The sequence below is a fragment of the Colossoma macropomum genome, unplaced genomic scaffold (assembly GCF_904425465.1).
Source record: "Colossoma macropomum unplaced genomic scaffold, Colossoma_macropomum, whole genome shotgun sequence".
Classification (NCBI taxonomy): Eukaryota; Metazoa; Chordata; class Actinopteri; order Characiformes; family Serrasalmidae; genus Colossoma; species Colossoma macropomum.
This window is the reverse complement of record NW_023494790.1, coordinates 22874667-22892725: the sequence shown is the minus strand read 5'-3', so window position 1 is coordinate 22892725 and position 18059 is coordinate 22874667. Positions and strand designations below refer to the sequence as shown.

At 38.7% G+C, this 18059-nt stretch overlaps 2 protein-coding genes across 2 annotated transcripts; both read left to right on the top strand.

Annotated features, from left to right (window-relative positions):
* The first annotated feature begins 708 nt into the window (after positions 1 to 708).
* Positions 709 to 1918, top strand: tbcc (tubulin folding cofactor C). The gene has a single exon (XM_036572588.1). It carries the CDS (start codon positions 760 to 762, stop codon positions 1780 to 1782), a length of 1023 nt encoding a protein of 340 aa, XP_036428481.1. The 5' UTR covers positions 709 to 759; the 3' UTR covers positions 1783 to 1918.
* A 2676-nt stretch (positions 1919 to 4594) lies between these two features.
* On the top strand, positions 4595 to 7246 carry prph2a (peripherin 2a (retinal degeneration, slow)). Its single transcript, XM_036572589.1, has 3 exons — positions 4595 to 5175; positions 5918 to 6164; positions 7037 to 7246. Exons 1-3 carry the CDS (start codon positions 4595 to 4597, stop codon positions 7244 to 7246), a joined length of 1038 nt encoding a protein of 345 aa, XP_036428482.1.
* The last annotated feature ends 10813 nt before the right edge of the window (positions 7247 to 18059 follow it).

Genomic DNA, 18059 nt, shown 5'->3' with positions numbered 1-18059 from the left:
TTAAGATAATTCAAAATCAATAAAAAAAGATAAAGAAAACAATTTAAGAGTCTTGAGTGCTTTAGTTTTGGTTGAAGCAGAAATATTATGTAGATATAGTTTAATTTGTTGTTCAAAAATAAACAAGAGGTCACACAGTTAAATTTATTTTTGTGAATGTAAAACTTTGCAAAAAGTGTAAGATGAGTGACCAGAGAATGCTCTATCTTCCTTCATATATATATATATATATATATATATATATATATATATATATATATATATATATAACCCAAATAAAACATCTTTATAAAATAAAGAAAAAATATTATAAATATTGGCAAACAAAAGTAGATTTCCAAATCATAACAGTGAGGGGACAATTCCAAAATAAATGAGATACAGTTTCTACACCTGCATCACAAAATGAACAACTACATCAATATCTTTTTTAAAATCTTTGCAAGAAATGTTTACAAAAATAAATATGGTGCAATATTTTGTAATCAATTTCTCTCATTTTCTTTTTAATAAAATATTTGAAGGAAACAGTCCAAACTTTTTTCCACTGAATATCCGCCACCAAATTCTGCCAATCACTCTTGTTTTCATGTTGTCGTCAGCGTGTGCCTTTCACTTACGAATCAGCGTGTACACCAATGAAAACGAAGCTAAGATGAGAGGGGCTTTTTCTGTCCAATCACAGATGCGTTTATTGAGACACGCCTACGATGCGCTATTTACTTCCTGCCGGAGGACTAGCGGCACTTTTCCATCAACATGGAGGCTTTCTCAGTGGAGGTGGGTCCCAGCGAGTCTGTCAAGATCCCTGAGAGTGTCTTACGGAGGGACCAGGCGAGGCAGGAGGAGTTGGAGCGCCGGAGAAATACGAAGGAGAGTCAGTCAGTGTCGGAGGAAAACACGGCTTACTTCAGCGCTGCCTTCAGCGCGGAGAAGGCCGCGATAGAGGAGCTCATATCCAGCTGCTCTAGCGCTGACCACGAGAAGATCACCAACATGCTAGAGGAGGCGACCCTCAAAACCCAACAGCTCCAGAAGTTCCTGAACGACAGCACGATGTTTCTCACGCAGTACGAGCTGAGGCAGGCTCAAGCGGCTCTGCAGAAACTCCAGGCTTCAATCACAGAGCTGAAGCCTAAGAAGAAGTTCGCTTTCCGGTCTCGTACCGTTACGGCTGGGTCGAGCCAGCAGCCACCAGCAGCCGCCGCGTCTTCAGGCAGCACCGAGAAACGGGCTGGGCTCGGCACTGCTGTGGATGGTGGTGCAGTCAGTGCCGCACAGTGTGGCTTCTCAAACGTCCAAAATGAAGTTTTGATCAAACGCTCAGAAGAGATGCAGCAGCGAGATGTGCTGTTGTCACACCTAACCAACTGTAAGGTGCGGCTTTATGGCTCCCCAAGCACCTTGCACATCAAGAACGTCCGAGATTGCCAGATTCTCAGTGGGCCAGTGTCCAGCTCTGTGTTTGTTGATGAGTGTACAGGCTCCACTCTTGGCTTTGCCTGCCAGCAGCTGCGCACCCACAACACCACAGACACTCAGATATATCTCCATGTCACCAGCCGAGCAATAATAGAAGACTGTCAAGGAGTCCGTTTCGCCCCTTTTAACTGGACATATGATGGAATGGACAATGATTTCAAAGTGTCTGGACTGGATCCCGAAAGAAACAACTGGTCTGAGGTGGATGACTTCAACTGGCTTGCTGCTGGAACGCCCTCACCCAACTGGACTGTAATTGCAGAGTCTGAGAGGATATGTTCTTGGGAGCCAGCCTCATGAACTGTGTTATTCTCTTCTAAATGTTAGATGTTTTTACTAATCACTACAACATGTAATGCAGTCAAATTCTGTCATGGTACACTCACAGATCTCACTGATTAATAGGATGGAATAAAACTCCATTATAACAACAAGATCATTTTGAATGTTCTGTTATTTCTCCTTAGTATTTCTCTTTAATATTCTTTTTACGTTTGGGCAGCGCTTAATTTAGGGTCCAGGAAGGAAGTTACTGTTGTCCTCATGCTCTGGTATCATTTGTTTTTTGTATTGTTCTAGTTATAACACTACCTGTGGTGGTTACATAAGCAATCATAGATGCTTTATAAATGACTTATTAGCACCTTGTGCATGTGTTAGGTGTTATGAATTTTTAATAAAGTTATTCCACAGGCTGCATTGAGCTGCAGTGGTGACAACATTTCCTGTCTACACAGATATGCCATGGAAATGAAAATTTTAATACAAATTTTAATACCTGCTACAATCTAGCCTACACAATCATACATTTACAAACTTGAATCCTGTAACAAGGATGTGTCACAATGTAAAGATGGTTAACGTGCATTCAGTTCAGTCAGGAATCCCAACATGAAACTTAAGTGTAGGTATCCTCACTCTATTATCTACATAGGTGGTTCTTGAGACAACTAAAAGTAATTTCAGATTAGTTTAATTGCAGATCATAAATGTGATGTCAAAAAAAAAAAGTGCAGTTACATGTTACTTTCATTTTTCCCACAGCTAGATTACACGGTTAATATTTCTATACCACCATACACCATAACACCAACCAACAATGTAAAATCATAATTTGGCAAAATGTGACTGAAGGTCATCTTTGTTCAATGACTTTAACCAATACTTAACAGTTTTCTTGCCTTTCGAATTTGATAAATGTTCATTTTTAGCCTATTATGACCAAATCACCACATGCAGGTAATTAAAATGAAACAAAAGTAATAGAAATAAGCAGGGCTTATTTACAGGTGTTGCTACTGAAATAACAATTATTGTTCCATCTTGATTCACATCAAATATAAATAATTTGATGAATGATGAAATATATTTATACTGATAGCACAAAAACCATATTATCCAGATGTCAGCCTCAGCTCAAATGAAGATAACATGGATGGCTGATGGAGCAACTTACTAACATCAAATGGTGGGATGTCTTGTGAAAGACGGGTCTTGTGTACTAGAACTGTGGAAGCTTGTGGAATGTTTGCCATGAGAAATTCCATCATTACCTGTTTTTCTGATGATAATGGAAAGCACTATCTGAGTGGCTGCTCTAAAAGAGGTACTTTAAAAAAAAACAAAAACAAATAGGAACACATTTCTCATGTAAATGAAACATTATTTACAATACATTTGTGTTTTCAAAGGACATATCACCGTCCAAAAAAACTGTATGTGTATTTTTGTGTATTGTATTTTTCTACATCTTTTGATTACGGCAGCTGCCCTTTACATTGTGTGAAAATTTCATGATGAGTGGACCAATAGAAATGCCCCAAAGTCACTGGAATAAAACCTCTTTACATTAACTTACATTAAAAGTAAATTATGTTTTTGCCTTCTCCTGTTATTTTGGACACAAATACTTTTCTTTGGACAGTGATGATGTGATACATGCCTTTGAGCAAGACTAAATCACTTTATCAGATACCCTCTGTTCTCTATAGCATGTAGTTTATTAAACATATTATCAACAGACTGCACAATCACAACTTCACAGCTTTACCATAATGTATGTCCTTGACTTTTGTCCTTGTCCTTCACAAATGTGTTTTTAAGGGTTCTTTAGTAAAGAGAATGGTTCTATATAGAACCATGAACATTCAAAGAACCCTTTGCATGATTAAAGGGTTCTTTACATCATGAAAGTGTTCTTTAAATTGATTTTTAATTTTCTGTAGATGGTTCTATATAGAACCTCTTTGAAAAGCATTCTATAATAGCACCAAAAATTTTCAAAAAACCTCTACACAAAACCATCTACAGCACATTCTCCATCAATCTGAAGAACCTTTTAACAAGGCAAAGAACCCTTTAATTATGCAAAGGATTCTTTAAGTGTTCATTGTTCTATATAGAACCATTTTCTTTACTAAAGAACCCTTGAGGAACCATCTTTTTACGTGTCTTGCTGTCATATCACTGAAAAAATGCACTGTTGTTTCTTGTGCACTCTAAGACCCCTGCAGCGGAAGTAACGTGGTCTTAAGTCCTCCTTAGTTTTTTGGTCTCTGGTGTCTTTCGAGTGTTGCTAGTCTGACCATGTGACCAATCAAACCAATCACATACTACGGCAGCAGCTTACTGATAGGCTCATCTGCTGGCAAAGGATTTCTGTAAATGGGATAAGGCTGATTAGCAGGGTTTAGGATGACGTACTGTAACTTTGGGTTTAATCATTTGAATCCTTGGCCGTCCACTTCCCTATGCAGTAAAAAGGGACATTAGCATCACTGCCCATCAACGCCACTGCTTTCCTTGTAGGTGGAAACCCATTTGTCAAGTGAAACGAGAAGAAAACTCAGCGACTTATGCTCACCTTTACACCTGGACTTCTATTATGGGTGAAGAGAGGACCATGAAAAAAACTAATGTGACCCCACTTCACTGGAATGGATTACAAATTGCTGCTTGAAGACCTGTTTGAATATATACACCTGAGGAAGACCAAACTCTAGTTAAGACAATTCATTGGGATCTAACACCTGTTGGTAGGGGTTAAACAGTGAAGAGAGACAGTAAACAGTATTCAGTTTTTCACTATTAGGATAAAAACTAGCTGTCAAAGATGGCTCTTTTGAAGGTGAAGTTTGACCTGAAGAAGCGGGTAAAGCTGGCCCAGATGCTATGGCTCATGTACTGGTTCTCCATAATGGCTGGGGTGCTGGTTCTCAGTTTGGGCCTCTTTTTTAAAATTGAACTGCGTAAGCGAAGTGAACTTATGGACAACAATGAAAGCCACTTTGTGCCCAACCTGCTTATAGGAGTAGGACTGTTGGCCTGTGGTATCAATGCCTTTGGTGGCAAGATCTGCTATGATTCATTGGATTCCTCCAAGTTTGCCAAGTGGAAGACAGTGATGAAGCCCTTCCTTATCTGTTGTTTGCTTTTCAATGCTCTCCTCTTCTTTACGGCACTTTTATGCTTCACCATGCGCATCCCTCTGCAGTTTACGCTGGCAGAAGGCCTGAAGAATGGCATGAAGTATTACAAGGACACGGACGTACCCGGCCGCTGCTACATGAAGAGAACTCTGGATCTAATGCAGATGGAGTTTCGTTGTTGCGGCAACAATAACTACAAAGACTGGTTTGAGATCCAGTGGGTTAGCAATCGTTACCTGGACTTCAGCTCTAAAGAGGTCAAAGAGTAAGTGTCTCTCAAGTGTTCAGAGAATATAAAGCTAACTTGATACTGATTTCTTTCTATTCATGGTAATGTCTATAAAGTTTGATTAGTTTGATTAGTTATAGTTGACTTCTACTGATTTTGAATAAATTATGATAATTACACAGGTGCACCTGAATCTTAATATTTCAGTCTGCACCAACAATTACAGACGGGTCATGTTTGATTTATTTTTATTTTCTTTTGGTGATTGTGTTTTCGCTGTTCCAGTGTAAGTGGTGAGTTTACAGTGTAAAGGTGATCTAGGTGGTGAGTTTGCGTTGTAAGTGGTATCAACCGTGCGAGCCAGTTCAGACTTAGTTGATAATCTTCTTGGATCACATTTCGATGTCCTTTAGGGCTTACTGTCCTTTCCAATCACTTGAAGGCTAAGATGATTGGCTCGGAATAGATCATGGTGTCACAGGCCGAGTCCTCAAGTCTTAATGTTGCTGAACATTTAATCATGTTTTGATATAGTGGAATTGGGATTTGATGTTCAGTATGGTCAGTAAAGTCTCAGTGATGTAGGAATAAATTCCTAATTTTAGAGGTGCTAAAAAGAAAATATACAGTATATGTGCCCTACATCTTTGTGTGTACATGCAAAGTGTATAGGAATGTACAATTACCAAAAAAAATACAATTTCTACTCATATACACAAATGACTAATGACCGGCTCTACGGCGCCAAAAAATCTCATGATGGTTTCCTCATCTGTAGCCGAATTAGCAGCAATGTAGATGGACAATACTTGTTGGATGGAGTCCCGTTCAGCTGCTGCAATCCCAGCTCCCCAAGGCCCTGCATCCAGTACCAAGTGACCAACAACTCAGCCCACTACAGCTATGAGCACCAAACGGAGGACCTGAACATCTGGAAGCGTGGCTGCAGGGAAGCTCTAGTTTCCTACTATGGAGGACTGATGAACACTATTGGTGTACTGGTGCTGTTGGTTACTATCCTAGAGGTAAGTCTTAACTGTACCATGTACTTTATAAAACTCCTCTCATCACAGACCACAAAGCATAATGGTAGTCTCTTATACTTAGATACAAATAATAAAAATCAAGCCCCCAAATTTAACACTTAAAAATGAATTGTCATAGTTCAATGCACATAGCAAAAAATCACCCCACTGAAAACTGATTAAGTAAAATGCAATGGTGGGGGCTACGGATAAGAGACGCTACTTTCTCAAGTAGTTTCTCTTATGGTGTTATGGCATTTGTGGGAAATTGCCCTGGCAGGACTTGTCTTGTTGTGAGCTCTTAATTTTTTTTTTTATCTCAAAAGGAACTTGTTTATGCTTCATGATTTGAGTTTGCCCAACTCTTCATAAACCAATAAGTCATAAGCAGCATGGAAGGTAAGGTATTCATAAATACTAACTGGGCTTGGCTCATGCAGTACAGGCATGTGCAAATATTGACTCATAAAATAAGACAATGGAGACTATGAGGATAAGAAGCTGCAGTGAGCAGAAGATCCATGATATATCAAATGCACTTTCCTTCTTGTAAATGAAAGCAGCATTCTTTCCTGTCATGTAGATGTGAATATATAACCTGTTATTATTTACTTGGGTTGAGTTTAACTGCATTTCTGTGACTTTGCAAGTTATTCAGAAGACATAAGAAGCACTAATCAGGACAAGAAAATTCAGTTTAACCATAACATGAAGATTAATAGTCTCCTTACAGCATAATAAGATGGATCATATTCAGCTGTGTCCTAGTTACTTACTGAATGTTTAACTCCAGGTAGACAGTTTAGGTTACAATCTTTCACACACACTTCATGTAAATCTGAAATACATATTTTCTCACTCTCATCCCTCAGGTTGCTGTGATGGTGGGACTACAGTATGTAAATACTTCTCTTTCCACACTGGTCAACCCAGAGGACCCTGAGAGCGAAAGTGAGGGATGGATCCTGGAGAAAACTGTCAAGGAAACCTTCACTGATATCATGGCCAAAATGAAAGCCATGGGCAAAGGCAATCAGGTAGAGGAAGGGGCAGACGAGCAGGCTGTTGCTACGGTGAGCTGAGCATGTCCCACCCACTAGAACTTTGGCCACTAGTGATCTGTGAGAGACTTCCTTTCTGACAACTCCAGCACATCCCTCAAACTACACTGCATGAACACACAGTCAACCAGTGAGCTAGAGGTTTGGTAAAAGGCATACAAAAAAATGGGTTCCTTGATAATTGGTATGATTTTTTGATAATTGTTTTAATCTAATTCTTTGTAAATTGAAAATACAGACAGAAATTCAAGGAATTCGTCCGAATACAAATTTGCTTCCTCTGCAAGATCTCGTTCTGCTTTATCTTCATTTTTTCTTTCCTATTGTAGTTCACCACAAATGCACTGTCTAACTTTAGTTATTAGTTTTATTTGCTAATGGTTTGAATGTGAGGCAGGCTAGCAACAGCTGCCGCTGTTGTAGTGAGATGTATAACAGAGCAAGAGCATATGTATTATCTTCTCATGGCAACTATTCCTAAGTTGCTAAACAGCAAATACAAAATCTCATTCAACAGTTTTAAAGCAGTTACACAAAATCAAATGTTAGAATCAAAGTATAACATTGGTCTAAGCACATTTGAAGGCTATACTGGCTTTTCCCCATGGAATAGAAAAGCCTGTAAAGTAGAGCCAGTTAAAAGTGATGTAGTAAATTATATTTGCACCTGCTCCAATCCCCAATCTGACCAAGGCTTAAAGAACTTTGCACTGCAGGTGACACGTTGGCTGAGCCAACACTGTCGTTAGAAGTAGTTTCCTTTTCATGCAAAAGAAGGCATGTCCCAAATAGCCAAATCACTGCGGTGATCACTTTGAAATGCATGAACAAACATGGAAGGTCAGTGAAGCTGCACTCTCAGCAATGAGGCATCAAAGCAGCTTTCTTTGATTCTTCCATCTGCTATTGTATCAGAATTTTGTAAGTCTCCAAACAGTACTGAACACTATGGGTCACTATATTCACCAGCATGAACGTGAGATGCTAACTCAGTAACATAGCAGACTGTGTGCAGCGCATTTTTACCAATCCTTCCAGAATATGTTTAATTTTACAAAAGCTGCAATATAGCATGTGAGGATGGCTGGAGAAAGTACCTCAAGGCAAGCTGTCATTTTGTAACTGACCCATTTTAACTGTTAAAGTACATTATATATTTTATATTACATGAAGATAATCACCAACATAAATTCACACCTAAACCTGGTAAAATTTGCATAACTATTTTAACCATGGAACTCTCAGTAACTGCACCAATGATGATCCCATTTCACCAATCTTCTTCCTTTTTCCCCTCTATATATTTTCAAAATTCTTTAAATAGGACTTCCCTAGCTCCACGACCAGCTTGTGCCATTTTACCTCTCATTTTACTCTGGTATGTTGGTTTAACTGTGGTGAAACACCTTAATGCTAACACAGTTTACGTTTGAATCTTGCCTGACTCACAGAGAGACATCAGGCAGGCTTTTTTCACTTTTTTGACTGACGGTTTCAATAAATGTCTTTTATAAATGTATTATCATATTTTTGAAGTACCAACCATGCTCATGGACAGAGTAGGGGCTGGGACTGAGAAGGGGACAATGATTTGGGTTGTTTTCTTTTCTTTGCTTTTGGAAATATTTTCATCATACTGAGATATTTTTGTGAATTATCTTTTCAGAATGATTTCTATTAGATCATATTTACAGGTTCTGTGCAGATTATACAAACCACTGACTTGAGAAGAAACATAAATATTTAAATGGCAGTTATGAAGAAGTGGTCTTTTTCACAAATGGAATGAGCTGATACAAGTTTAGGAGACTAGAAAGTGTTTGAGGCCGCTTATGTGATGCAGAGGGACATCTAGTGACAGGGTGATGGGATGCCTGCAAAGACCCCTGGAGTTCAGGAGGACACTTTAAAAGTGGCAGCTAAACCCTGACCTCTGACTCTGAGCTCTGCACTGTGAATGGCTCACCTGGCTGTTGTTTCATTGGCTGTTGGGTCCTCCCAACCTTAAAAACCAGCTTGTCTCTGTGGTGTCTCCCAAGCAGCACACTACAAATTACTCTAGTACTCGTAACTGTAAATAGTTTAGAATTGTTATATATTTTTCTTTATTTTTTGTAAATATTCAATTGAATAAATGTAATTATTCTATTTCTTGTAAAAACTTAATTTTAAAAGTGTGTTTGTGTGTAGCACTTATTACTGTAAATAAAGTGTAGATAAAATGTAGTCTATATTATAATAAAATATAGACCATAAAATGGTTCAAGAGTGTCGTGATTATATTCTCTATTGCTAACACAGAGATCAAGGACGAAAGCATTCTGGGAACTCCACAGGAGGTCTGATTTAGTCATTGGATCAGCGTGCGAATTATGTGATTATTGCATTAACATGTTGTCTGTCCTGTTTGGCACATGGCAATTAGAAGAGTAAAGAGGACATTTTCACTTGTTTTGTGTTCTTGGTTACCGGTTATCTGTGAATATGCTTGGACATCTTGCACAAGTGTAATAGTTTTTACTCTGAGTTTGAGAACAGTCAGGATTGTATGTGTTTAACTGCTGTTAATATCTCGCCATGCTTGAAAAAGGACAACCACAGTTTTAACTGGTATGGAACGTTTACATTATTTGGAGATTCTTTAAACTTTGACACACAATTAATTTGCAAAAATGGTTCTTTATAGGACCATCCATTGAGAGATCCTTTAAAGAATGAAAAGTGGTTCTTTTGTGGCTTCACTCCAAATAACACTGTGTAATTGCCTGTCTTCTTATATATTATTTGGATTAGGCCTGAAATTAGGCCCAAAAGATCTAATTTGCTTATAATACACTGTATATTTTAGTGCTGTACAGTAGAAAGCCGATCTAAGTAAGGAAAAAAACGCATGAGAAGTGAAGGGGGCTAAGGAGGACAACTTTCTTCAGGTATTTTAGTTTGCAGCAAAGCACATAAACAGCAGCTGAGCTGATAAAGACAGTAAGCTGCTTTAGTATGTGTGCAGCTAAGCCCGTTGGCAGGTGATCTAGAGACATGACCTGGAGAGATGCCACTGGCATCCACCTGAACATGGTACTTCAAGGGATGCCTCAGGGTGAGGACAGATACAGGGCAGAGACAGTTCCAGTACATTCCTTACGGGTTGTAAAACTGCTTCTCATCTTTGATCCTATACCTGTTTTCTTCCACTCAAGCCTTGGGTTTGTTATTATTGGCAAAACTGAAAAAATGATGCTAAAGCATCAGGCAATAAAGTCTGGTGGCGTTAATCCGGATGTTGTGTGGATGCTGATTACAGTAGATTGCTGTTGTGATGTAAAAAGCCAGATGCTGTAGGAGGAGGGTAAGGAAAGTGTATTACTGAGAGTTTTTTAATTAGAGTTTTTGATTGAGAGTTTTTATGTGTATTTATTTTTTTTTTTTTATGTGTATTGATGATGTCATCAAGGGTCATCAACTACTCGAATTTAACAGTCATTTATTTCTCAGGCATAAAGACAAAATGGTCTTATAAGTAGGTCAAATACCTGACCCAAAGGTCAAGATTCTCAGGTTTATCTGGGGTTAAATCCTTCCTCCACCAACCAGCACAGCAGGAGTCAATGACAGAAATGGGCCAGTAAGAGAAGAAACTTCTTGAAGCTCCAGAGATGTTCTTAACACCAGTATAAACAAGCCTATCAGAGAAAGAGGAGATCGGGTTGTGCACAGTGGGTGGGTGGGTAATATTATGTTATTGTAAGTTGCAATATGTTTTTTCTTATGGTTACACCCTGTTCCTGCTGAACTATTGCCCTTAGCTGTAAAAGTAGTAGTTATCTATCTATGCTTTCTGCCTGATGATTTCCCTGATTGCTACTTAAGCAGAAGTAACATTATAGCTGGTGAGGATGAAAACAACATTCTGAGAGCTGTGGATTCCCAAGAGTAGTAATTTCATTTGAACTTCATATAAACAAAGCGAACCTTAAATCATTGCTACAATGTCCAACAGTTTTTGGTGACTTCATCCAAAACTAAGCTTTGACTATGCAGGTTTACACTGGGTTTACCAGCCAATTAAAATGAAATTAAGGTATAGTAATTCCATATTTTGCATTTGCGATATTTACAAAATTTTTCCAAACAATGCCACCTATGGGCAGAGGTGGGTCATAATTATAAATGCTATAATGATCATTATACTGAAACATCTACTCAAGTATCTTTGTGATGGAAAGAATCTACTTTTACCCATAGTGAGTTACTAATTTTGTGTATAGTTTAATTATTTTACAAGATAGAATCTACACTGCTTTACGATTATTATAACAATACTTTTACCTTAGTATGGGATCAGGCTGCTTTACCCACCTATGTCTGTAAAGTCAAGGTGAATCTGAAATCATAACATGTTTTCCTTTCATATACCATGATTATTTTAGCTTTAAGCATAGTATTAGGAAGGTCTCTGAGCTAGCTGAGAATTTCACTTGATGACAGATGGGGGGTGGTGGAAATGGGAGATGAAACATGACATTGCTGGTTAATATTACTTTTCCTTGTTCACTGGACCACGACGATGTAATCAAAACTCGTTTTGAGACAGGCAAAAGTCACTACATTTCTATCAAACTTTACAGGCCGAATGTTCTGATTTGATGAACCATGCTTATGACCAGAAATATGGTTTTAAGGTACAACCCCGTTTACAAAAAGTTAGGATGCTGTGCAAAATGGAAATGCAGTGATGTGCAAGTCATTTATTCCTATTTTTAATTAAAATAGTACAAAGACAACATATCAATTTGACAACATTTCATGGAACTTGATGCCAGCAACACATTTAAAAAAAAGTTGGGATGTGGCAACAAAAAACTGGGAAAGTTGTGTAATGCTAAAAAAAACCTGGTAAAACATCTCACAACTTATTGGGTTAACTGGCAACAGGTCAGTGACATGATTTGGTATGAAAAGTCTTTCAGAGTTTTTCGGAAGTGAAGATGGAGAGGGGTTCACCACTTTGTGAAAGGCTGTACGGGCAAATAGTGCAACAACTCAAGAATAATGATTCTCAACAAAAATAGCAAAGAATTTGGGCATTTCATAATCTATGGTATAATATCATTAAAAGACATGATTCTGTAGTGGAAATCACTGCAAGGGCTCAAGAACACTTCCAAAAACCATTGTCTGTCAACATAGTTCATCACTGAATCCACAAATACAAGTTAAAGCTCTACCATGCAAAGAAGAAACCATATATAAACAGGATCCAGAAACGCCGCCACCTTCTCTGGGCCCAAGCTTTTTAAGACAAAGTAGAAAAGTGCCCTGTGATCCAACGAATGAACATTTAAATTTTTTTTTTTTGGAAATCATGGACGCTGTGTTCTTCGGGCTAAAGAAGAGAGGGACCATCCAGCTTGTTATCAGCACACAGTACAAAAGCCAGAATCCGTGATGGTATAGAGGTGCATTAGTGCATGTGGCATGGGTGACTTGCACATCTGTGAAGGCACCATTAGTGTTTGATCTTTACAGGTATTGAAGCAACACATGCTGCCATCCAGATGACATATGTTTCAGTGAAGACCTTGCTTATTTCGGCAAAACAATGCCAATACACATTACTAAACTGCCCTGCCTACAGTGCAGACCATTGAAACAATTTGGCACATTATGAAATGAAAATTACGACAAAGGAGACAATGAACTGAGCAGCTGAAATCTTATCAAAATAACTTTCAAAACTACAGCAACTGGTCTTCTTAGTTCCTAAACGCTTACAGAGTGTTGTTAAAAGAAGAGGTGATGCAACACAGTGGTAAACATTACCCCATCCCAACTTTTTTGAAACATGTTGCTGGTATCAAATTCAAAATAGATATAATTTTAAAAAGCAATAAAATTTCTCAGTTTCAATATCTAATATGTTGTCTTTCTACTATTTTAAATGAAAGTCTGTTTTACGTTTTGCATAGCACAACTTTTTTAGAAATTGGGTTGTTAAAAAATTGTCAATTTTGATTTCAAGGTGACTCATAGGGGAATTCTACCAATTGTTCAGCATTTCAACACATTCAATAGACAAATGTGCTTGACAGATGTCTTTGTGTGATGTCTGCCTCCACCTCTGATTGCGCACTGGTGTTTCCTCTGTTTCCTCTCTCCTCTGGCAGTATAGGCAGTATAGACAGCGTTATGATGAATGGTATGTTCTCTCTCTGGGGAGCTCTGCAGTTCAGTCATTTCCTCTCAGCTGGAAAATTGCCTCATCTTTCCTCCCCTCTGCCGCCGCCAGGTCCGCAGGCAGCATTCAACTCCCCTTTTCCTGCTACACACGTGCACACGTATTTAATGTGTCTTAATACATGCGCTTATGTGCTGCTGACCAAAGTTTTCTCTCCTTCATATACATACATCATCATGGCAGCATGTGCAATGACAGTCTCTACTGAAAGGTGGGTGAATGTTATTTATTGGGTTTCCAGTCAGCGGTGAAAGTGTTTGTTTGTTTGTTTGTTTTGTATACACAAAACCATTTACTCACACTGGTGGTTAATAAAGCAGAACTGCAAGTCTCCACCTCATCACCCAGACATCACTTTGCTCTCACTGAGAGAGAGCAACCCACACACACTCAGCTAAATGGGATCATGATCTCTGTCTGTTTGAATGATACAGGAGCCAATGAGGAGTGTGTGTGGTATTTATTAAGCTCTGTGCATCTACCCAAACACACACACATAATCTAACATATAGTTTTTTGACTGATTGTCATAGAGTCTACTATATAACATTCACATTTGTAAATCTGAAGCTCATTAAACCCTTACATGAACACACATGTATAGATCGCTCTGTGCACTTACTGCATGATCACCAGCAGATGGCAGTATTGCTGCTGTATTTATTAACATCGCTGGATTTGTGTTTCTGATTGACTTGTCATTGATCTGGTATTAGGCAATCTGACTGAGCAAGAGAGAGAGAGAACACAGAGCTAAAGCCTTACTCCAAATAAAGGAGGGTGTGAGAAAACTGGGCTCCAAGATGAACTCCTTTCACTCTATATGAGAACTGTGAGTTGTGTTAAAAACCTATTACATGGGGATCAGTATCAGGGGTTACACCGCATGACACATGCAGACTGAACCTAAGCTATCAGGGCTGGTGTTCATAAAGCCTCAGTACGTGGGAGTGCTGATCTAGGATTTGATTCCTTCCCTGACTCTGGTGGCCTTAGTCACTCACACAGATCAGCACTCCCCCGATGACTTGTGTTTGGAATATTTGCTGGTCTTTTGCAAGTTTTCAGATTAAGTAGCAAGGCTGTCACAGAGACTCGGTTAAATTTGATTACTTCAATACATTCATTAAAATGGACTTTCTAAGTGAATCTGCAATGATTAGTCTGCAATTTACCGCTACTACTGCTCTCTCCTACAGTAAGAAAGAGAGCTTGATAGACAAACTTTTTTATTTTTTGCCACATAGTGTCTGTATAGTTTGGTTTTAATATTTAAAAGTTTTTGAAAACCATTTTATTTTTGTAATAAGAGCTTGATATAGTATGTGAATTTTGTTTCAAAGCATACCTTTCTCTCTTCAATCCATATGGTCTTTATATGGAAATTGAGCTGTAAAAATATGCTGTTAGAAATAAAGGTTTTGTGCAGGTACATTTTTCGTTCATCAAGATACAAACAATGTAAATGTGCCCTCAAAGGTACAACAGTGGTTTTAAGGTCCAATTGTGCACCTTAAATAAGTTTTTCCAGGTGAAAAGTATATATTTGTATCTTTCCATGACCTAATGTTTTAAAAAAGAACAATAAAATAAAAAGCCTGGAGACGAGACGGGGTGTGTGGAGTCAATACAACTTTCAGTGGATTATGGTACAATTATGTTCCCTGACTAAAGGTACCAAGATGTACCCTTGAGGGTACCACCCCAGTGATGAGAAGTGTACTGCCACAGTGACAGTGTCATGCCTTTTTTTTCTGAGAGTGTACAGTGGTTAAGACATGTCCATTCGCATTGAAGTTATAAGGAGTGTTTCAGCCCACACTGCCTTTTGAATGAGGTACAATACAGGGTAGGAAACCAGAGCAGAGATCATTATGATACAGCAGTCTTAAAGGCACAATAAAAAACACAGCCTGCTTACTTCTAAGGGATGAAGAAAGATTGGAAAAAGATCATGTAAAAATGATTCTAAACATCACATTTGGCCTTCAGGGAAAAAATGAAATTCAATAAATTTGCAGGATGAATGTACTAATTAGTTTTTTGATTTCTTAAAGGTGAAAAGAGAAGAAGTGATTTATTATTGCTTCATTAAGTCCTTTTTGTATTGTTTGGCCTAAAATGTGTTTGATAAAGGATCAGAATAATAAGTAAATTGCTCGATTGCAATATCATTAGTGACAGCTGTATTTGTAACAGTAAAATATTCAACCAAAATGCATTTATTTAAAATTGATCATTTGACTGATCATTTCTCAGGAAGATGAGTAGAAATACGGTGATCACAGCTCAGTGTCACTGCACACTTCCTGTGGGTTTCCAAAAATATTCAGGATGGAGATTTTTATTTGAAAACACTATTACTGCGGATATAAATTTATTCATAACTTTGTGTGTATGTTTGTGTATATTTCATAAATATTAACATAGTCTTCCTCAGGGGGGCAGTGTCCACATGGCTTCAGTATGATATCTAGGCCTCTGTTGGTCAGGAACACACACACTACACAGGTATCCATAACCTGATTGATTACTTAATGCATACATCAGTGTATGAATTCTAGACACCTCATTTCATTCACAGGTAGTTCATTTGGCTAGATAATAATTAATCTCATGGCCATCAAATATTTACACGTCCCTGACCTTAGACACATCCCCCACCAGTCTGCACTCTCTGCTTGGCCTGAGTTCAGGGCTGCTCTCATTCTACATGACTCAGACGCTAAAGCTAGGATGGAGACACCGAGTGACACCGAGGGAGACTTCAGGGGAATGCTTCATTAAATGATTTACAGCATGGCTGTCTGCGCTGTACTGCTGACTGAGGCATAACCAGGAGGCTACAGCAATGCTACAACAGGGGTGACTGCAGCTTACTGTGTGTATGGTGGCATTCACAAATCCTCCTTCCCCTGTCCTTTGAATGAGCTTTTAAAAATCCTCTCCCCTTTCTGTGTCAGCATTAAGAGCAGTTGGATGTTTGTTAAAGGGCCTGCACCGCGAAAAACTGAATTTTTCCGGTTATGGAGTTATGTATGTTTAGCATATGACAGAAGGGGAAATAAACAGTTCTACTCTCAAAGCATCCTGAGCATGAAACTCTAAAACCTGCATTCAGTTATGTGGCTGCAGCTTTTAAAGGGCCCAAAATGTCAAAAACTGAATTTTCCTCACTGTTGTGAAATAATACAGTTTGATATAGTATGTAAACATTTCAATGCGTATCATTTGCTCTGTAGTCCGTAAAGTCCATTTATGGAACTGAAGCTGCAAAAATTTTGAATGCATTGTTTTTGTGATGTCACTAAAACACAATGTATTTGCACATACATCCAAATATTTACACTGTAGTTATAAGGAGTGTTTCAGCTTAGGTTTTCTTTTGAATGAGGCACAATACATGGCAACCAATCAGAACAGGAGTTATTTACATATATCTGTCTTAAAGGCACTACAACCAAAATAGTCTTAAGTTCAATTGTAATGGATAAAAAGAGATTTTAAATGTTTGTGTATTGAATATTTTTTTTTCCTAAGCATTGCCCCTATTGTCAAGAGATCACAAGTTCTATCCCTGGTGATGCTAGAGCCATCCGGGTCCAGGAGTCCAAGAGAGCACAAATGGCCTCGCTCTCTCTGGGTGGGTAGGATGGCTCTCCTGTCTGCCCCATCACCCAGTGCGCAACAGATCTGGGGGTTGGCATTCTCCTCTGAGCACGTTCAGCTGTCCAATGATGTTGCATTAGCAGCAGCATCGAAAAGATGTGGTGGCACTTCACAGGACTCTCAAGCTTTTGCCCTCCTAGCGCTGGTGGTATTGTGACTGGGGGAGTCCTAACTAATTGGTGGAACTGGATACCAAATCATGTTTATTGTCACATTACATTTGTACAGGTGCGGAGGTGAGTGAAAATCTCAGGTGTGTAGCCCCCTTGTAGTACTTATAGGTCTGCTCACAGTACTGGAGTTTTCCTCTTTTTAAATGAACTTGTTGACCTGTTAAAATTAATTGCTCAACCTTTTCCAACTGTTAGAACTTAGGTAGGATGTGGTGGCTAGAGAGTAAAATCTAAAAAAAAAACTCAGTACAAATGCCTTACATAGACAGAAAAGGCACTGTGTAGTCTGTCTCAGGTAGAGAAAGAAGAGACAAAATGTTCGCATCCTCACTGGAGAGACATGTACCTTCACCTTCATCTCTTACATTAGTGGCCAAACAGGGTTACCCATGTGAAAGGCTGAAAGAGGCTCGCTCTGCGTGAACATCACTGGGAGTTGTTATCTGGACCTGGACAGCAAGAAGGGCATGACTATCAAATTCCATCTAAGCACACACACACACATGTAGAGAGAGTCCATTCTCATAGCTCCATCAATCAATCCCACTGGCAGGCTATATGTCCTATTTCACCACCCACATAACTCAGGTTGCCAAGAAAACAATTTCTGTTTGTGTTAAATGGATTGAGAAAGAGGGGATTGTTTGGAGGGGGGTTGCGGGGGAGCGACAGTAACAAATGTATGTAGAGATGAAATAATAGTAAGCGAAGGGCCTGGCAAGATACAGCCTGTATTGTTCTAAAGGAAGAAAGCTGT